Source organism: Stegodyphus dumicola, chromosome 6 (genome assembly GCF_044657685.1).
Source record: "Stegodyphus dumicola isolate Sdum_Otavi_A_Nest chromosome 6, ASM4465768v1".
NCBI lineage: Eukaryota > Metazoa > Arthropoda > Arachnida > Araneae > Eresidae > Stegodyphus > Stegodyphus dumicola.
The window spans coordinates 145,281,374-145,304,243 of NC_140773.1; the positions used below are offsets into that span (position 1 = coordinate 145,281,374).

The window sequence follows — 22,870 nt, forward strand, 5'->3', positions numbered from 1 at the left end:
TGTGCTCTTCTTCCGAAGTGATTGTGTTGTGTAGCCTGTGTTCATAATAATGGAAAAAAAATAATTCGTTAAAACGTGAAAAAGCTACCCTAAAGGGTAAAATCACCCATTTAGAAACTTTTTTAGAATCGGTGGTTGAACCGATAAGTGAAGATATTATAAACGAATTAGAAGTAAAATTAGAAACTGTATGCACCGTGAAAGGATGTATAGCTGAATTACGAAACAATGATTTCAAATTGCCTGTAAAAGTGCATGTTAGTGAAGCAGAATCGGATTTAGAAGAGATGGAGATTCGTCTGGAAAAAATAGAAGTAAGATTAAAAACATTTTTACATACATTAAATGTGAAAGTTTCTGTGAAAAGTTCTGAGAATGAACAAGGTCGATAATTGTCGATAATTGTTCTAAGACAACCGCAGATGTAAAGCTCCCAAAACTTACATTTACTGGTTAAGCTGTTTACTTACATTTACTGGTAATGTTTATGAATGGATAACTTTTAATAAATTTATTTAAGGCTGCTGTGCATAAGAACGATAATTTTTCAAAAGGACAAAAGCTACAATATTTATTATTATCAGCCCTTAAAGACGCTGCACTCTGAGTCGTAAAGTCAATCCCAGTTTCGGATCAAAATTATAAAGTTGCTTGGTCACTGTTCAGAAAGATTTTCAAATCATAGAGAACAGGTTTTTGCCCATATTACGCGATTTATATCAATTCCATCCATTCACAGTGAATCTGCTAGTGCTTTACTAAATTTAATTGACATTACCTTTGAATGAACAAGAGCATTAGAAATTTTAGAACACATAATTGATGGGTTTGCTGATACAACGTTTGCATATGTTTTGTTAAAAAAAAGTTAGATGCTTCAACAAAATTATGGTTTGAACGCGAATTTGGTAAGAAAAATAATGTTTCCAAATTGAATGACTTAATTGAATTTCTAAAAAAAATCATGCAAGAACCTTAGAAGCGTCTAGAGTTTCTAAGAACACGAACCAAAGGCATTGTTCTAAAGGTACTGTATTGTTAAGTACTGTCAAGTTATCTAAGGGTAGATTCTGTTTGAATAATCATATTATATATAAATGTCCTAAATTTCAAGATATATCAGTTAATGATAGTGTAAAACAGTGTTCTTCAAATTTTCATGTGCTAAGTGTGATAAAAAACATAACACCCTAATTCACTTTGAGAAAAGAAATAATAATTCATACTAGTAGTAGTGTAGTAAATAATAATTTGTACAAGTGAAATAAACATTTCAAGCTAATTAAATCCGAATGTGATTAGTTCTGAAACCAAAAATGCGACTCCCGCCATAAATCAGTCATTTGTCGGAGCGAGTTATGAATGTGAACATAAATCCTTCTCGGCGCCAGAGCAAAGGTTTTCTTTCCAAGGTCGAAAACCTTACACGTTTTTGTCTACTACTGAAGGTTCAAGTGGAAAACAGAGAAATAATAAACATTTTTGTAATTCTTGACATAGGCAGTCAAGTCAACCTAATTCGAAAGGAAATCATGGATATGTTACAAATAAAGAAACAAGCAATAAATGCTCCTATATCTGGCCAGAATAATTCGATTCTAACTGTTAAAAGTAAGCTAGTAACTAACATCTGTGGAAAATTCAAATGGAGACTTTAAAGAAATGTTGAATTTTTAATTGTAGATAATATTACTGATCTTACTCTTTCAAAACAATTGGCCATTAAGAAAATTTGTTTTCCAACAAGTACTTGTTATGCTGACCCAAACCTTTATAGACCAACCAAGATCAATGCTCTTCTGCAAGCTCATATATTTTACCTGCTGCTCAAACCAAATCACATAAAATTACAAGAGGAATCTATCATGTTGCAAGAGACAGTGTTTGGTTGGGTAGTGAGTGGATCTATGAATTTAAACAAAAGAGTTATCATTGTGGATTAGTAAACAAGTTCGAAGATTTAGTAATCAATTAACAAAATTCTAGGAGTTAGAATCCCTTCGTATTAAAGATACTGAATTGAGAAATGAGGGAGATAAGGCCCTAGAGATGTTCAATGAAACAGTATGTTTTAAAGACGGATGATATGAGGTTGGGTTACCTTGGAAGAGAAATTGGGAGAAACTTAAAGACAATTATGATGTTGCAAACCTTGTTAAGAGAATGAAACATAATAATTCCCTATATTTAGAGTACTGTGATATCTTGAATAATTATTTGAGGGAATTATTGAGAAAGTGATGAGCCCGGTTAAGGAAGTGAATAAACCTCTATTTCTTGGCAGATATAGAGAAGGCTTTCTTGCAAATTTCTTCACGTGAAAGAGACAGAGACGCAGTGAGATTTCTTTTCATTGACAATATGAATAATGTATGTGTATATAAATTCAAAAGGATAATTTTTGGAGTAAACACAAGTCCCTTTTTGTTGGCAGTAACTATTAAAAGTGATATAGAGAAGTACAGAAAGGACTTTCCTGCTATAGTACAAACGCTTGATACCTGTTTTTATGTAGATGACCTTATCACAGGTAATGACAACATTCCACCTGCCTTTGAAATTTCTAAAAGTGCCGAAAAAATAATGAGAGACGCTGGGATGCCCTTAAGGAAGTGGATTTCAAATTCTGAAAAGTTAATAAAGGAGTGGAAAGCTGTGGGTTTTAAGCAGTTACGTCCAGAAGATTTAAAGGATAAATTACACAGAGTTCTTGGTCTCTTATGGGATCCAAGCAGTGATTACCTATCCTTAGAAATTAATAGTTTGCTAGTATTTCTCCAACAGGATAGAAACACCAAGCGGTTTCTAATAATAGCTGCTGGAAGAATCTTCGACCCATTGGGTCTTGTGACTCTTTTTACTATCCGTTTCAAGTGCCTGTTCCAGGAGATCTGGCAAAGAACACTTTCTTGAGATGAAGCTTTACCTTCTGATATAAGTGAGAAGTAGATGAGGTGGTGTAAAGAAGCTCCACAACTTAAAAAATTAAAGATTCCAAGATATATACTTGGTTCTTTTATTGCTCAAGATGCAGAACTGGAAATTCCTACATCTTCGGTGCTAGTATTAAGGCTTATGGAGCAGTTGTTTACGTTAAGTTCAAGGTTGAGAGCAAAATCTTAATCAATTACCCTTAATACCGGGTGCTAGTATTAAGGCTTATGGAGCAGTTGTTTACGTTAAGTTCAAGGTTGAGACCAAAATCTTAATCAATCTTGTAGCTTCAAAATCTAGACTGGCTCCAGAAGCTGTCATTGCCAAACTTGAGCTTATGGGCGCTTTATCTGCGGCAAGATTAGCTAGTAAATTTAAACCAATTATTGACAAAAAACAAATATCGAAAAGTTTTTTTTTTTTTTGGGAATGATTCGAAAGTCACTTTATACTGGATTCAAAGTCCAAGCAGAAAATGAAAACAATTTGTATCAAACTGTATGAAAGAGATACAGAGCTTGACAACTGAGGTTACGTGGCATTATTGTCCAGGCATGGATAATTCAGTGTACTTACCCGTGGTGCAAGTGGTGACTCTCTTCTAAATAATTCAACTTAATGGACTGGACCTGCCTTCCTAAAGGAAATTATTCCTGAGCCTCCAGAACACAGAGGATGAGTATTTTAATGAACTGAGAAAAGACTGTGATAGTATTGACTCTGAAACTTTTCTATGCAAGAAACCCGAGTACCAAAGGTCAGGATATGTAACTGCTGCTGAAGAGATTTTCTTAATTACAGAAGCACAATCTGAAGAATTTTTGGCAGAGCTGAAAAGTTTATCTAAGGGCAAAACAGCAGCCTCCAATAGTAAGCTAAAAGATTTAGCCCCTTTTATTGATCAAAATTCTATTATTAGAGTTGGTGGTCGCCTCCAAAATTCTAATCTTTTCTGTAGAAAATATCCTGTGGTGCTTCCATCAAAAAACAATTTAAAAGAATTAATTGTAATGTATTTTCACAAAAAATGCTTTCACGTGGGACCACAAACTTCATTGTTATGTGAGAGAAAAATACTGGCCTATAAATGGGAAAAATATTTGCAGAAAAATTGCCATCAGTGCATTGTTTGTTTTAAAGCAAATCCTTCTACTTCTTCTCAGTTAATGGGAAATCTGCCATCTGAGCGTGTTAATGAAAATTTTGCATTTAATGATACAGGAATCGATTTTTGTGGACCCTTTCTTGTGAAATACAAAAACCAACGTAAGGATGTATTTAACAAAGTTTATGTTGCCGTATTTGTTTGCCTCGCAACCTACGCAATTCATTTGGAAATCATAACAGATCTAAAGACACAAACTTTTTTTTTCATAAAAGTTATTTTTTTCCACGAAGAGGCAAATATAGAAAACTTTTTACGGATAAAGCACAAACATTTGTAGGTGAGGCAGCAGAGTTAAAGAGATTGCTTGATATGATGAATTCTCTTCATGAACTTCTTGCAGGATATTTATCTTCCAAAGGTGTTGACTGGAAGTTCATCTCTCCCAAGGCTCCCAATTTTGGTGGTTTTGGGAGGCTAGCGTAAGGTTATTCAAATACTATTTGAAATGTGTTGTGGTAAATACTAATTTAAGTATAGAGCAGTTTTTAACAATTGTAAAAGAAATCAAAGGTTTTTTGAATTCACACCCTTTCTGTCTTCTGATCCTAATGATCATAGGGTTTTGTCCCCCGGATACTTTTTGATTGGCAGAGAAATCACCTCTATACCTGAGCCTAATTTAACAAATATCCCCGAAAACAGACTTTCCAATTAGCAAAAAATAACTAATTATGTTAAAAAAATTTGGCAGTTGTGGAGACAAGATTATTTTAGCAATTTACATCAAAGATCAAAGTGGCAGTTTGATAAAAATAATGTTAATGTTGGAACTGTTGTGCTTATAAAAGATGAGAATCTTAAACCAACCAATAGGTTGGTTGCTAGAATTGCTGAGATATTTCCAGGCAAGGACAGAAAGGTAAGAGTTGTTAATTTATGGTTACCACATGGAAAATTTGCTAAAAGAAGTAGTTGTCACATATGTATTTTGCCAAACCAATAGCTAGACTATATGGTATATTATTGCAATTGTGTTTTATTCATTACGTCATAATTATTTTTAGTTAAGTTGTAATACAGTGTTATTGTAATATGTGTTTTATTATTGTTATTCAAGTTGCAAAATTTGATTTGATATTCTCACATTGAAATTTGCAATTTCAATGGGCGGGAGGATGTTCAATCTTACCTCCCTCATATATGAACTGCAAAATCTAGAAAATGCCTCCAGAGGGCAGTGCTGTGCAAAAAGGGAAAACCTAGAGTGTGTTCTCGCTTTGGAGAAGTGAGTGTTCCCGCCTTTGTGGCGAAAGTGTTAAAGTAATTACAGAGATGTGAAATAAAAGCTGCAGTCCTAACTTTATGGACTTAAGTGTGTTGTAACTAAAAACAATACTAACTCAATAACTTGAAAACTTAAGTGTTTTCGAGTTATTGAGAACAGTGATTTATAATATTAACTATAAAAGATTTATTAAAAAATCACTATTGAATTTTTGAAATCACTTTTTGATTACTACAAGACAAAGAAAGATAATTTTTAAAATAGTTTAAAGTAACCAATAACGAGGAACCATGTGCAAGCTTTAGACAGAACATTTCAATCCCAAAACAGTTTTAATAGTTTTAATTTTAACAAACTGAAAATGTTCTCTACAAAAACAATTTTTATATCAAATTAAATTCTAATACTTTTAGTTACTTTTGTTTTAAATTATATTTACAGAAACAGTTGCATTTAAAAAAAATAAACACATATTTAAAAAAAGAACTGAATGACCTGAATTAAGATAAAAAAGACTCATCTTCAATAAAATAACATGCAAAATGAAAATCAGCAATTAGAAGTCTGAATAAATTTATAAAGAATTTACTTTTGGACAGATCGTGTCAAAACTTCAGATCGTATTTTGGAGTAAACGTTAATATATTCTTCAATTTTGTGAACTTGCAACCAACTGCTTATTTTTACAAGATCTTTGAGTACATTATCTGAAAAATAATAATTGTCAGTATTAAATAATTATAACTACCAGTAATCGTGAATAAAGTTTTGGAAGATATAAAATTCTTAAAATTAGAGGTAAGCATTCATATTTAAAAGAAAAATAAGAACACGAATATTACAGGTAAGCACTTATGGTTAAAAGAAAAATAAGAACATGAATTATTTCAATTAAAAAAAAACACCATCACATTTTTAACTCAAATTTAAAGAGATATGAAAAAATATGAAATCTTACACAAGTTCATAGGCCTGAAAACAATTAAAGAAAAATATTTTAGTAGTAGTCAAGCATGCTTAAAAAAATATTCAGATTTTTATAGCCTTATAATGTGTTAACTTCTTGAGAAATTAAGTATGCATTGCATTGAAGATATTTCCAATTACATATACTTTGATCAATTTCCAGTTAATACTTAACAAGTTCAGTCAAAGTGAAACAGGAACACACCAATATAAAATTTGAAATTAGTCCAAAAAAGCAAACTTATGTTTAGCATCGATTTGGAGAAGGGACTCATCAATTTTTGGAGAATCAGATATAGATACCCTTTCTTCAGTAGCAAAATCACTTTTACAATGAATGGGAGGAGGGCAACCATTTTATTTTAAAAGTACAGTCAAAAGTCGTTAATCCGGACTCGTCGGGACTTCGGCGATTCCGGATTATCGATTTTTCCGGATTATAGATCATCAGTTTAAATCTCGTAAGATGGCATGCAGAAATTCTAAAATTAAAAATATGAAACCGTAATTTATGAAATAAAGAACAATTATGATCTAAAGGGTATGAAAATTTGCAAAAAGAAAAAGCTTAATATTTATTTGTTTACTTTATTAAACATTTCTTTCAATGTAAGTTGTTTAAGTTTTGCTTCGTTTCATGTGATAATACTTTCTCTTTAATTCTATTAAACAGACATAATTTCTTGTTCAGTTACAAAGTTCCGCTGTTCAAGTCCTATAATTGCTGTGTCTAGAACACCGATTAATTTGTCAATCGAAATTTTTTCGTTTTCAATAACCTCTGTCACTTTCTTCGCTATCGAAAGCGAATTATAATGACGAGGAACTTGTTTTAAATCATATCAAAGACGGAGCATATCGAGATGAAATACTACATTTGGTAAGGAATTATAAGCCAAATAAAATAAAAACATCTGCGCTGAAGATAAGGATAGTGTTGACAGATCAACTTCCAATTCATTACGCGCCCGCCGCAGCGATCCCCCCGCCGAGCAGCGTGAAATTGATAAACAGATTTCGGATTTCAAAACATACTTTCGCTTTAGATCCTTTACATATTAACAAATATATATCGGAAATTCTATTTGATATAATCGAAAGTTTAAGCTTACTTTTATAAAATTGCTCTTACAGTCTGCAAAAAATAATAAGTCGGATCCAATTCGAAAATTAAGGAACCACGCAATCATCAACATTAACTGAAATAGATAATTAGATAATTTTACCTTATACGTCCATTATACATAAAACGCGGACGCGAAAACGTATTCTGCACTTGCGCACACTCATATGCGCAGTCGTAAAAGGTCTTACGCGCTCGCGTAAACGCCTATGCGCATGTGTCAACGCGGCGCATGCGCAGAAAGTTTTTAGTTTTGAGGTCCGGATTATAGATCATTCCGAATTAACGACTTTTGACTGTAATAGGCAAAGCAAAAAGGAACTCAGCACTCATACTAATAAAATATGAAAACGTAATATAAAAGAATTTTTACCCATTAGGAAGAAATGGATTTGAATTAATGCCATTAACGACAGATAAATATCTGCGAATGTGAATAGCTTCAAGGAAATCTAATTCACCAACTAAAGAAAATTTATGAATAATTTTCGAAGTTGAAATTTTGACTAATTGCTTAACTATGATAAACTATAAGAAATTTGTTCCTTTCTCTTTTTCAAACATGAGATTTGCGTTCTCTAACACAGAAATTTAATGCTTTTTTAATTTGGTGGTGGTTTTATATCAAATCCCACTCTAAAAATATGCTATAAATTCCCCAAAATTTAAAATCAGAGATAGAATGTTTAAAAATCAAACAAGAAATTTATAAATAAATTATAAAATAGCTTGAAAGTTGAACATCAAGTTAAACCAAATAATGTGTACCTAAGCATAAAATGCAGTCACATGGTTATTAATATTATTTCCAACAGTGGAAAGCCTTTTTATTATTATTATTTTTTAAATTCATCTTACTACCAAGTCGTTTTATTCATATTTTTACTTTAGCATGTTTTATCATTATTAATTTCAGCAGTATAAAAGTATAATCATATTTCTAATAATATAAAAATTCTTAATAAACAAGCAAATAACTAAATAATAGCTTGGACTACATATTGTAACAGATTTTTTACATATGTAGATAATTTTTGTGAAATTATATCTTTTGTATAGTGTAACATGAAATATTTGAAAAAGTGAAGCTCTGCCAGAAAAATAAGGTTACAGGGGCAAGTCTATTTAACATTGAGGTAAATGGCATTCTCTTGCCAAGGTGACAATGGTTTTGGCAACTAATTTTTGTCACAAAATTCAGTGAGAAATCGCCAAAAGCCATACTAGGTGACATTTGGCTCCTGTCCCTGTATAACTATAATTGCCACTGTAATTCAATAACTAATCCATCCTGTATGAAATCGTAACCGGTGATATATGTAACTTCAATCATATATGCTTTCCAGTAATTTCAAGAAATGGAAGGCCTTAAAGATTTCTTGGCAGCCAGGAAAAACTATATAAGGCCAGAGAGAGCAAACTGGTCTCAGTTTTTCAGTGCAGAGTAGACTTCGGAGTATTGAGAGATCTCCCTGTGAGCTTTGCTCTTTAGATACACTTTGCATTAAACTGTGTTTAATGTTCTTAGTAGTTTGAAGTGGTAACTACTGACTGTGCTCTGTTACTTTTGCGGAATGTTCCAGAACTGTAGGCTGTTTCTTCTGAGGAAATAAATTTTATCAAATTATCACCGGTTTTGTGTGCATTCAATCCATTACAAGCCTATAAGCATTCCATGTTATACAGTGCCTTATATACTGATTATATGCATCTATAATGCAATTAATTTACTATAGTTAAAAAATGATGATATTCTTTTCTGAGATGATGAATTACATGATGAAAATGGACAATGATGATATTCTTTTCTATTTTTGTCTCTAACAACAAAGAAAAATAAACTTCTCTTAAAGACTATGCTGCTTTCTTATTATCTGTTCCTCCCCACCCAAAAGTTGCAAAAACAAGGCAAAGTATATCATCAAAATAGTTGCATGGTAGCTCACAATGCCACCCAAAAGCAGTTATGTTAAACCCGCATATACATGCATCATCACATCTGTTTTAGCAATTTTCTTATGTATTTTTAAGCAAAAACAGACTGCTGTGTGTACGGGGATAACAGCAATGCAAGGTGAAAAATTAGTCCCCAACGAGTTTGCAACTTTTCAGCAAGTGTGTGGATAATAAGAAAGTACCAACATTTTTAAGGCATTAGGTGATAAAAATAAAAATTAAATGTATATATATATAGAGAGAGAGAGGGAGAGAACTTTAAAGTGAATAAATTATATACAAAGTGAACATCCTTTATACATATAATGATATGAGAAAGACCCTTTAATATATAAAATGAAAGGTCATAAAAACCTTTATAGCATACCAGGTAATGGCTCTACAGCTAATCTTTCTTCATCTGTTGGTATTTCTACAAAATATGAAAATTTATACATAAAATCATTTTAGAATATTTTCATTACATTTTTTTTTGGTATTTCTTTACAGCAACCCCCATGATTGAATCATTAATCAATCGAGATACCGCACCAGTTCATGAAACACAAAGATAAAAATAAACAACAAAATATACAATAACAATAATACTCCCTTGTTGTTTTTCAGAATTTTAATAATCATTACAACAAGGGCATATTTCCAAAATTGCTTTCAACAACTCACCAAAAACATAATTTCTTCCAATGTTCTACACTAAACACTGAAAGATGCGATTCGAGGTGATGTTGAGTTGTGCTCCGTTGTTTTTATTACACCACTTGGTTAAACCCCATATTCTTTCTGCATTCTGGCTGTGAACACCTACTGTTGGATCTACAAAATTATACTTTTGGTTTACAGTAAAATGACTGTAACCAGCTTCTTCAAGATGCTCCATTTTATGTCCCTTCCAGCAGTCTGACATTGATCCATCTTATACATGTTCAATAATTATCTCCATAAATGTACAAGCATTGCTATTTGAGATCTGATGACAAAGCACTCGCCATCTGCCTGGCATATTCCTCGAAAAGTCCACTGTAGTAGGCGTACACTGCCACTGTTGTTCTTACGTTATTTTTATGAACATAGATTTCAACTATTTTGGGACTACCTATTCGCCCATTGAATCTTTGCATCAGCTGCAGGGATCACACTTTTTGCATGCAATTGTTCCAATCAATTGCAGAATTTCACACATATTAAGCTGTTTATCACACCATTTGATGAATATCAACTCCTCTACCCAAGAATACATAAATCTAACAGCAATGACTAATAATATTCTTAAAACACTAAACCAATTTCCAACATGAAGGCCCTTCTTTCTTTTACAATTTTTAACACTATACCTCCAAATGATTTTGGCGTTAACATATAGTTTCCTGTTGTGACTATTTTTGCATACTTGCTTGTCAGGTAAAAAAAAATTGCTTGAAAAAATGATATGGTACCTACCTCTTTATTTAGTAAATTAAAGATTGTTAACAGCACATTCACAAAAAAGCAAGAAATATTTTTGAAAAACTAACATAAATTCAAAACTTTTAACAAAAATGAAACACAATGTTAATAAAAAAACATGTGGCGCGAGCAAAAAAATAACACATAGTATATAAGAACAAGTGACAAGATTTTGACAAGATACCTCTGATTAGTGATTCAATCTTGGAGGCCACTATAATAAGGATGTAAATATTTTTTACACTTATACATTAGCAAAATCATTTTGGTGCAGTTTAAAAATTTTTTACAGTAGGGAAAAAATAACTCGTAATTGAAAAAAATTATTACGTACATACATATTACTACTAATATACTTGAATTATTTATACCTAAAATCAATACTTATTTATTAGTGTTTTTTTTTTTTTTTTTTTTTGTTAGTCCAAAGGGATTTGAATCCCAAAGGACTATTAGTTTCGTTTTGGCATTTTGCGTCGGACTCATAAATGTCGGTTCACTTTTCAAACTGTTGCCACAAAATGTTAGAGTCCTGCATTATATTTGAAGAAATTAAATAATGAAAAATCTGCATAAATGTATGTATATTTCTCGTATTGTGATAAAACAACGGTACATAGAGTCATCGAATTTTGAATACCGTAATCCTCCAACGAATATGAGCATGTGGAAGACCAAATTTGAAATTTGAAATTTGTTTTATGATCGATTTTCTATTTTTTAAAACTTTGACGAATTTTTGATTAACAAACTCAAGGATTTCAAAGCGAGCAATGGCAACGTTGTGCAGAAAAAACATTTTTATCTCCAGCGCGTGAGTCTCTGTATCGGAAATTCTAAAGATATGCTCGTTTTAAAACTATTTTGCGATATTGCTGTTGCACTGGATCTTATGGTTTAAGTGCGAGGAACATGATATTTAACAAAGAAAGGTAACACACAAAATGTTAAAAAACGCCCCTTTGGACGTAATTTAAAATCTGAAACATTTCAGATTTTGTTTTTATATATTTTTATTTTTTTTTATTTATTTTATTTTATTTTTTTGTTTCTGTTGGAAATTTAGCAATGATCACTTTAAGAATTGAAAGCAACTGCTTTTTACTGATTTTGTGCAAACTTCACTATTCCTAAGGAATCAATCAATTCTTGGTGAATCTTGGCAAACTTACGCCAGTCATCCATGTAGAAGTTTGACGGAACAGATGCCCTTTATTTAGTAAATCAACTTACACAAGTTATGGACATGACCTATAATAAATTTAAATCGCTTGTCACATTTTTTCACGTTGCACAGCAATATCAATCCATTTTCATATAAGTTACGCTTTTCTTGATGCCAGGATGCCATAATTTGGAAAATTATCTGTGCATACTGTTCCATTGAAGTCAAACCCAAATTTTAATAATTTTTTTTTCAAAATGCTATTGAAAACAGATAAACAACAGATAACTAATATTGTTTTAAACAAAAGTTAAATCGATTTATCAAGAACTAATTGGGTTTACATAAAGCTGAAACATTACATTATGCTTATTGATTACTGGTGCTAAACTGAACTGTTTAGTGATAGTTTTTGATTCAAAGCAGTCTATTCATGCTTTACTTATTTGCTTAATTTTAATTTTTTTTAAAGTTTCTAAAATTAAAAAGTATTCTGATTACTTAAATGCCAGATAGTCAGCCTTTTACTGTACTAAGGTGAAAAACGTAGAAAAAACATACAAAGATTTAACGATCACATTATTAATAAAAATGGAGTATCAGAACTGAGAAAAAAGCATATTTATGATACACTTCACAAGAATTCAATTTTAATGTATTACTAACCTTCATCCATTCCAAGCATATCCAGAACAGTTACAGCAGGCACCGGTTTACTATGACGATACAAAAGGTTGCGAAATTCAGATTTCAAAGCCCCTGCACCTTCATCAAAAAGTGATGTCTGAAAAAGGTAGAATGTTTGAATTTCCAATATGAACAACAGATAGATAAAACTAAAGATTCATGGTCTAAAACTAACCAGTTCTTCCAGTTCTGAACAATCTCGATTAATGCCTTCAAAAAACGCTATGGAAGATTGCACTTTTTTTAAACAATCTAAATACGACTGCAAAGAACCACTTGGCCTACAAAAACATAATATTGAATTATTATGCAATTTTAACATAATTATAACATATCCATATTATTAATCACTAATTTTAATAGAATAATATGCTGCCAATATTTTTAATTATATGTCAGTATATTTATAAACAACACCATGCCATACTAAAATCATGAATGTTCCAAATAATAATAATAATGAAGAAAGAAAGAAAAATCGGCACTTTAGCATTATTTGCCCAACCATGTAAAGAATGATTGAGGCAAGGTGCTACATCGCCAAAGTAGGCAACCCAGAATATAATGAACATATATTTTATCTATCCACTAATGGTTGTGCAAAAATTATGCCAGCACGTAATGGGTGCTATTTTGGAATTCTCATAAGGCAAACAATCAAATTGTATGAAAATATACTATTAAAGATTGCCAGCAAAGTGTTCAAATGCGAGCAGGAAATTGGTACAAAAATAGCTGAATATTGTTCATTACAGCTGTTCACTTTATTTATTGCCCATCTGAAGAATATACATCTGGTTAAGTTTTGTCATTTTTACAGTTTTTCCTGTTTTGATACGTCTCCAAATACAACTACTGATTGGTGTTATTATCTGCAAGAAGTATCGTGTCTCATATGGAAAAAGAAGAATGTCAAAAAATAATTAGTTTTTCTAAATAACAGGATTTCTCTCTCTCTCTCTCTTTCCCCTCCCCTTAAGTTAATGTGTACATGGGTGCCAAGTTGCTATGCAATGCTGAGAATTCTACAATTCTTTGATTTTTTTAACATTTTGTCTGTTACCTTTATTTATTAAATATCACGTTCTTCACACTTAAACCATAAAATTCAGTTCAAGAGCAATATCGCAAAATAGTTTTAAATTGAGCATATCTTAAGAATTTCCGATACAGTTTCCCACGCAGCAGATAAAAATGTTTTTTCTGTATAACGTTGCCATTGCTTGCTTTGAAATCCTTGAACTTGTCAATCAAAAATTCATTAAAATTTTACAAAATATGAAATCAATAATAAAACAAATTCCAAATTTCAAATTTGGGCTTTCACATGCCCATATTTTCAGTAGGATAACGTTATTCAAAATTCGATGACTCTATGTACTGTTGTTTTATCACAATGTGAGAAATATACAAACATTTATGCAGATTTTTCATTATTTAATTTCTTTAAATATAATGCAGGACTCTCACATTTGGTGGCAACAGTTTGAAAAGTGGAACAGACATTTATAGTGAACCAACACAAAATCACAAAATGAAAACAACAGTCCTTCAAGGGCAAAGCCCCTTTGCACTAAAAAAAAAAAAAAGAAAAATTTTCATTGTAGATGTAGTGTGTTATAAATGATGTGTGTTCATAGTAGATGTTTTATGAAATTTTCAGAGTTCCCTTATGGATGCTTGTTTTATGTAATTTTTACTGTTTTATTGTGGCTGTTTCTTGTGCTTTTAATTTCAATAATTCATTGCTGTTTTATTTAATTTTCAAGGTGCCGGTATTTTTCAAAACTATTAAAGATTTTTCAAAACTAATATTTAAAAACTACCATTTTTTACATATTAGGTTGGCAAAAAAGTAGTTACTGACAACTAGCAACTTTACAGGTGCACTATCAGAAAAAGTGAAAGTACAAAACGATCTTCAAAAACTACCTCTAACGGTTATTTTACATGAGCTTTCTTATTTGCTAAAACATGGAAAAAAAAAAAAAAAAAAAAAAAAGAGAGAAATCTAAACCATATAACATATATTTAAATTAAAGAAAGCGAAAACAAAGGTTTACAGCTTGGCAATGGTACCAATTATATACATATGTATAAGTACAAATATTTGCATTGATATTTACAGATAAAATAATACTTTAACTGAAAATCCAATTAAAAATCTGAAATTAACTTAGACTAGTAACTTACAATGCACACCTTAATTAATGCAAGTTTCTTGCTTAATTATTTAAATATAATTTTCATTTCAAATTTATTTATGGTTTAACATCCTTCACTGGTACTTGCACATTAATGCAACCACCAAGGACAATCTGGAGATTTTTTACAGATGAAAAGGTACAAGTTACCGGTTGCAAGTTGGTGATTTTTGCAACTTTTTAAAGAAAATTCCCAAACTAGCATTGATCATAAAGTGCCAAACATTATCGACATAGCAAAAGAAAACATATTTTAGCAATTTAAAATACAAATTTTAATTATTAAATAAGGATCATATAATACAAAATTAAAATAAAATATACTTTTTTCAAAATCATTTTCTTATTTTTTGCTCTGTTCTTCTCCCAGTGTAATTAGCAGTCTGTTTTCACTTAAAAAAGCATCACAGAACGCATAAATTCATCATTGCTCATAGGTTATCTATCAAATGGATGTCACTATAGTTCCCTTCAGCAATGTTGCGATAAAATACTGCATTCCTGCAGAAATTTTACCACAGTTTCTTCCATTGCTGACTAATTCCACAAACCTTAAAATTGAATTTAAGGCAAAAAACATCATAATTGGTATATAAAATCAATGGAACTTGAACTATAACAAAAAGAATGCAAACAAAAATGGCAATATTACTTGACTGTTATGTACTGTTATGTACAGTTGCCTAATTAATGTTTATGCACATGGTTGCCAGAGTTTGGCCCATTCTGAAAATCTGGAGACTTATATGGTTGTTACGGTAACATGCAAGTACCTAATCATTACATATAATAATCATGCAAATTTTTATTATTTTTAGAATGACATGGCAAGTAAGTTTTAAATTCATAGTTATAATTATGACAATGATGAAATGTCTAAATGTAATTATCATAAAGTAAACCATACAGGAATTTGATTTATAGAGACCAAATAGAACTTATTTCTATACAGACCACTAGGAAGTTTGTGATGGAAAGAATACCAATTTTTTAATGTCACCTCTCTTCCCTACCATCACAACACACGAGAGGACTTTTGGTTCACCATATATTTAGAGTGTCTCCATGCTGCAAAGATATTATACATTTACGAACATATACACCTTCTCCGGGATTCGAACACGGGTCCAAATCAAAGTCTTTCCAATCTATATGTTAATATACACAAATATATATGACAAAACAGCTCATTGCTACTCAGCAGTAAATATATTTACAGTTGTTACCAACTGAATGACATACAACACTCATAGTGCAAATACAATAGTGAAGCTATTATATCTTTCTATGCTAAACAAATTCAAGAGAAGATATGGAAAAGTTTTCTACAATGGTAATTATATATATTTTCCAAAGTATTGTATATAAGAAGCTGAAATTTTTTTTTAATATTAAAATGCTCTTATTGACCACACAGCACTTTTAGAGAGGCAATTCTAATTTTTTCAATACATATAATGTCATGATTTCAACAAAGATGCTACCAATTGTAAATCATGACAATTTTAATTTATTTTCCAAATTTTAATTTATTGTTCCTTAATCTTCTAATTGGATCCGGCTTACTATTTTTTGCAGACTGTTAGAGCAATTTTATAAAAGTAAGCTTGAACTTTTGATTATGTCAAAAAGAATTTCCGATTCTGGAGCAGCCAAAGGATCTACAAAGCGAAAGCATGTTTCGATATCCATCAAACAAAAAGCGGAATTGTTGCAAAAAATGTATAAAGGCGTATCCTTTGTTTCTCTAACCATTCCAAAATCTGTTTATCAATTTCACGCTGCTCTGCCGGGGCAGGGCTGCATGCAATGAACCCTTTAGATCATAATTGCTCTTTATTTCATAAATTACGGTTTCATATTTTTAATTTTATAATTTCTGCATGCCATCTTACCAGCTTTAAATTGATGATCTATAATATGGAAAAACCCCTAATCCGGAATCGCCTGACGAGTCCAGATTAAAGACTTTTGACTGTATTACTTCCTACCATTTGTATGGTGTAGTGGTCAGGAGAGCTTTTTGCAGTACCGAAGGACCCAGGGTCGAATCCCAGAGAAGGCATATATGTTCGTAAATGTATAATATCTTTGCAGCATGGAGGCACTCTAAATATATGGTGAACCAAAAGTCCTCTCACGAAGTTGTGACGGTAGGGGAGAGGGGTAGAAGACCCTCGGACCATCGCCCGGGGAGCTCTCCTTCAAAACTGGGGTGGAAGTAGAAGGTCCAATCTCTTCGAGGCTCTGGCAACCACTCTTCCATAAAATACATGGACAACAACATACTGACACGACAACATATTGCTTCCTAATGTAACAAAGCAAGCCATTTGAAAAGCATCATCTTATCTCCATTACTTTGCAATTATAGTAATAACAGATTTTTCAAAAAATCACATTGTGTTTGAAATATGCCTTTTAAAACTCATGATTCATGCTATATAAATTCAAACAATTAAAAAATTTTTTATCATTAATGAATTTAGAAAACAGATTACAATTAATTTTGAAAATGCTTAAAGTGCAATAAATATGCATAATGAATGTATAATACTAATAATAATTTACTGCAATGAGACATACATATCACATGTATTGGATGAAAATGTAACAAAATACAAACTTACCCTACACGAATTGATGTTTCCACTTCTTTAGGAATTTTATAATACTGTATAACATAATCCAGTCTATCTAATATTTTATCAATATCTTTCATAATTAAGGATGCATAAATAAAACTTGAAAATAAAAGTAATTTTTACCTTTCTTATGAAATGATTAAAATGATTTAAATATTAAATATTAAAATATAAAATTATTTAGATTTCCCAAATTAAAAATCAACAAACGGCAGAATTCAGCCAACATGCAAAATATTTTTAATTTGGCAAATCATTTTTTAAAGCAAATTGTAATATGTATTTAGGGAATTTCTTACATAGTGGTAATTTTGTTGTCAATTTTTAGACAGCAAACCATTTCTTAAAACTGATTTTAATCTGATCACCGATTCTTACTGATGTTTATGCATTTCTTATTAATTTCTATGTAGTAATGAAAAATATTAAAAAATAAATATCAAAAAATATACTGCATGTTCTGAACACAAATGCACACTTATGATTTCAAAGTCATTCATTCGAAGAATTTTCCCAGGCTTTCGAACAATGGTATACTGAACTGACAAGCAATAAGGGGAACAATATAACTGTGGGTGAAATGCTTCAGAAAGTAAATAATTCTGCAAAACGAGCGGATTGTATTTAGTGCAGGTGTGCACAAGAATGTTATTCAAGGGATTCAAGAAAAGTGGGACACAATCTGGGGTAAGAATGAACTTCTGACCTCAATGAATTCGTTGAATTAGGAATCGGATGTTTTATCTTTCTGTAATCAGGGCACAGTTTCTAAAATTAGAAGTGCCGGAGCCCTATGTAAGACCGTCAGGAAAAGGAACAAGAGTAAATAAATAAATAAAATGGCGATTAGAATCCTTAATAATTTAAAAATTGAATTGTTAACTATTACCAGATTAATTAAAAATTATTAATACTAATAATCAATTTTTGTATTGCTATTTAATTAATCATTATTATTCATTAAAATAATTACATACTTAAAGATTAAAGTAATTAAATGATTAAAATTAAATTAAAATGTACAGAGATAAATTAAAATTTAATAAGTGATTTTTAATATAATTTTATTGCCAAAAATAAAATTGAGATCATATTTCTATTGAAATTTTTTGCAGTTACACAGAATAAGTGCCGAAGCCTTCTGGTTTAGGACTCCGGTGCACTCCATCTAGAATTATGATTTATTCTAAAAATCAAGAAGTTCCGGAGCTAGGCTCTGGCGCAATTGAAGCTCTGTATGTAATCATTTGAAGCTGCGATTCTGAAGTGAAAATTGAAGGCTTTAAAAAATCACATTTGCTTTAGTTGAAATACAACTGATCTAGAGTTCCTTTTAGTAGCAAATATGGCTCCTACTAAATAAAACAAATATAGTGCGGTTGCAAAAGCAAAATCATTAAATACGGGAAAGAAAATAGAAATTGTGCTGCAACAAGGATGCTTAGTGTGGGTGAAAGTTCCATACATGAGTGGAAGAAAAATGAAATCAACCCAAGATTTATGCCAAAGAATAAATCTGCTTTGTATAAGGAATTAACAACATGTCCTACCCTAGTGGAAAGTGTTGCACACTGGCTCCTACAAAATCACCAGATTGGGTTAACTGTAACAAGAAACAGTGTATGTTTATTTGCCTTAAAGTGAGGGGGGAAAAAAAAATGAAAATGAAAATGAAAACTTTAAAGAAACTTTGAGCTGGTGTAGCTGACTTAAGGCATGGGACAGTTTAGTTTTATGAGCAAAAACAAAAGTTTTGCAAAGGATTCTGAAAGATTCGGACAACAAATTGTTAAGTTTCCAAAAGTGTGTTATTGACCTACGAAAGCCAAAAAAATTATTTACTGTCACATATTAGATATATAAACGAAACTCCACTAATATTCAGTACGATAGGAAATAAAACAATGGATGCGAAAGGAAAAAAAAAAAAAAGATTCATATTAAAACAACAGGCCACGAAAAATCTCACTTTGCTGTAGTATTTCCCTGCTTATCGGATGATACAAAATTAAAACTCAGGGTTATTTTTAAAAAAAAGATGATGTCAAAATGTAATTTCTCAAATGGTGTTTTCATTCATGTTTATATGAAAGGAAGGATGGATGAAATGGTATGAAACTATGGATAAGAAATGTTTGGTAAAAGAGCCTCTTGCCTTGAAGAATCCAGAATTTTTTTTCATTTGGGACATGTTCAAGTCCTATCTAACATATATGAAGAAACTGTTCAGAGTATAATACAGACATGGCAATTATTCCAGGTGGATTAATGACATTAGTTCAGCCGTTAGATGTGTGTACCAATAAACAATTTAATGAAAATTTAAAACGACAGTGGAATACATGGATGCTATTCACAAAAGGAGGCTAAATTCATCTTGCCAGTCTAGAAATAAAGTAGATAATAAAAGCATGGAATGAAATTAGTTCCTACATAAGTCAAAATCACTTTAAAAATATAGATGGAATGGAAGATAATTATTTATTTATGGTTCATAAATGATGGAGCAGATGAAACAGAATTTGCTGATGTTTTTAACGGAACATGAATTTGACGAACTTTTCACGATATCCAATAATGAAATTTTTTTTAAGTTTGTAAGGTAAATCATTTCTTTTAAATAAACAATATGCTTATCTTTTCTTTATCTTTAAATCTTTTACTTTTATATCTGGTGTATAATGCGCACCCATAAATTTCGATCTTATTTTTTGCATTAAAAGTGCATGTTACATGGTGAAAAATATGGTGTGTACATATATACATAAACTTGTAAATGTTGCTCTTATAATATGCTGAATATTATTGTATTTTGAAGTCACAATAGTTAAATCATCAAACATAATAAAATTATATATAAAACCTTTACAGAATCAAAATAATAATAATTAAAAATTTCAGCATTACAACTCTGAATCTGGAATGATACAATTTTTATTTACATAAATAACTTACAATTTTTGCCTATAATACAGGATTATAGAAGATATCTGGAGGGGAATCCTCATGACAAAAAAGAAAAACAAAATCAAATGAAAGCAAAAACAGTATTAAGACGACGAAAGTTGACAGAGATCCCGTCAAAGTTGCAGCAAACATTGATGCAGAACTCTAAGCTGCACTTCTGTCTGCAGTTCTTAAAATAATGCACTATCAGTCACTCTGCATAATACACTGAATAGCCACTGCTTCAGAAGTATTTAAACCGCTTTGTTTCTGCACTATGTAAAAAGACTTTCATCGATTTCTGTCATCTTTTTATGGACTCCAATTCTGCCAAAAGCTCTGTTTAGGACATTATGACTACAAATTTCCTGCAGGTGATTGTTCTAAACTATAAGGTTATTCATAGTGAAGTATGGTATTGAACTTACTAGAATATACAGTCAATTATAAACAAACACTTACCAGAAAAATTTAATGGAAAGGGCAAGTTAAATACTTTTATTTTATGACATTATAAGTATTCAATATGACTCTATTTTCACAGCATACCATGAACCTTTGACCCATTCACAAACTTGTGAAATAGTAGGCCTCTTCCTTCTTCCTGATGGTGTAACCTCAAAATTTGAAGACTGCATCCAGTTGTTAAATTTCTTCATAAATCCCTTAAATGATTTATTAATGCAGACATCTAAAGGTTGAAGCTGACTAGTTAGGCCTTCTGGAATAACAATTAACTGAGTATCAGTTTTTTTAATTTACTTTTAACATCTTCTGTTCTGTGAAACTGATCCCATACTAGAAAGGCAGGTTTCTTCAACAGTCCGCCAGGGCTCCTCGACCAAGTCCCGTGAACACAACATCCAGATAATAATCCATTTCTTCCCCCAGTTGTTTGAGCATGTCTGGTGTTACTAAGTTCAGAGTGCAATCTAGTCATATTCATATGCCTCCAAGTTGCATAGGTAAGGTAGCACATACACTTTTGTCTTTCACAAAGTCCCACAAGAAAAAGTCAATGGAGTAATGTCCAAGACTTGGAGGCCCAAGGACACAAAACTTTGCTGTTTGTTCTACTGTGGCCAATCCAACAATTAGGAATCTTATTATTGAGATCTCTCATCTCTCATTATTGATCCATACACTTCCAGCACCATCCTGCTGAAAAACAAAAAAATTATTCGAGTCTTCCTCTAGAGAAAAACCAGATCTGTAACATACCAAGACATGTATTGCCATTCACCATCTTTTCAAATAATAATAATAATAATAATAATAATAATAATAATAATAATGGATCTCCAAAATTGCACAAAACACATTTCCTTTAGCTGAATCTTGTTCATGCTCCATGTACAATGAGGGTTTTCTGTCCTTCAGATTTGCACATTGTGACACATTTAACTTTCCCGCTGACAGGGAATGTTGCCTCACCACTGAATAAGAGGAAGGGCAAGAAAAAAAATTCTCATGTTCATATTTGTCCTACATGTTCATAGAAAACTCCCCTTATTGATCCTCGTTTCTAGGAAGCAAAGCTTGACTCAACTACAATCTAAAAGGTTTCATTTACAACTGTTTCCTTAAACATGCCATATTGTTTGCAGAAGTACCACTTCATAAATCGCTTTATTAGTTGATTTCTTTGGGCTGTGTAGAAATATAGTTCTATCTTTTCCACATTCCTGCTTTTAACTGTGCCTTTACAAAAACAACCTATTTCTTCAGACTCGTATACTACTTTTGAAAGCTTTTGTCAGTTGGACTATCTTTTCCAAATCATCTATGAAACACTCGTTGGACCAAAATTACAGATTCCAATATTGCAAAACACAAAACAAATTCTCTTCCCAAAATGCCCTTATTTGTTCTAATGATTGCAGCACCACCACAACTTCTGCACTCAGTACCAGCTGCGGGAAAAAGAAAACATTTGAGTTTTCCTTCTTTTTAAACCCATTCTAGCATGTCTCTGTTTAAAAAGGAATATATTACAATCTTTTAAGATAGTTTACATGATTTTAAATAACCTTGTGTCATTCTCTTGTCAGCCATAACAAACTGTTTTCCCTCCTTTCAACAGATATTAATTGTTTTGACTAGCTGTAAATGAAATGCAGTTTGGTTACAAATGTGATTCTATAGCCCTCAAACTCATTGTTTTCAAAATGCCAGGAAAAAATACAGCAATAAAAGTTGATTTATATCCTTGTTCATTAAAAAAAGATGGCTTATCAAGAATCATTCAGGTTTATAACAAACAAAAGAGCAGATATTAAGTATTTTTAGACAATTACTGTATTTGCTGGCGTATAAGATGCACTCCCTTTTTTACACACATTTTGAAGAATAAAACTGTATTACTGATTATTATAATAAATTTACGGTATTTTAAATATCAATACAAA

The 22,870-nt window shown here is 31.3% G+C and overlaps 1 protein-coding gene across 3 annotated transcripts in view; it reads right to left on the minus strand.

Moving 5' to 3' along the window:
* The window catches only part of Exo70 (exocyst complex component 7), an 89,501-nt gene that overhangs the window by 53,179 nt on the left and 13,452 nt on the right, over nucleotides 1-22,870 (minus strand). For all 3 annotated transcript variants that reach the window (XM_085818960.1, XM_085818961.1, XM_085818959.1), the window contains exons 3-7: nucleotides 17,502-17,586; nucleotides 12,843-12,948; nucleotides 12,647-12,764; nucleotides 9,740-9,784; nucleotides 5,917-6,034 (exon numbers count right to left, since the gene is read on the minus strand). In XM_085818960.1, coding sequence (XP_085675086.1) covers nucleotides 5,917-6,034; nucleotides 9,740-9,784; nucleotides 12,647-12,764; nucleotides 12,843-12,948; nucleotides 17,502-17,586 — 472 coding nt within the window. The remainder of the gene's footprint in view (nucleotides 1-5,916; nucleotides 6,035-9,739; nucleotides 9,785-12,646; nucleotides 12,765-12,842; nucleotides 12,949-17,501; nucleotides 17,587-22,870) is intronic.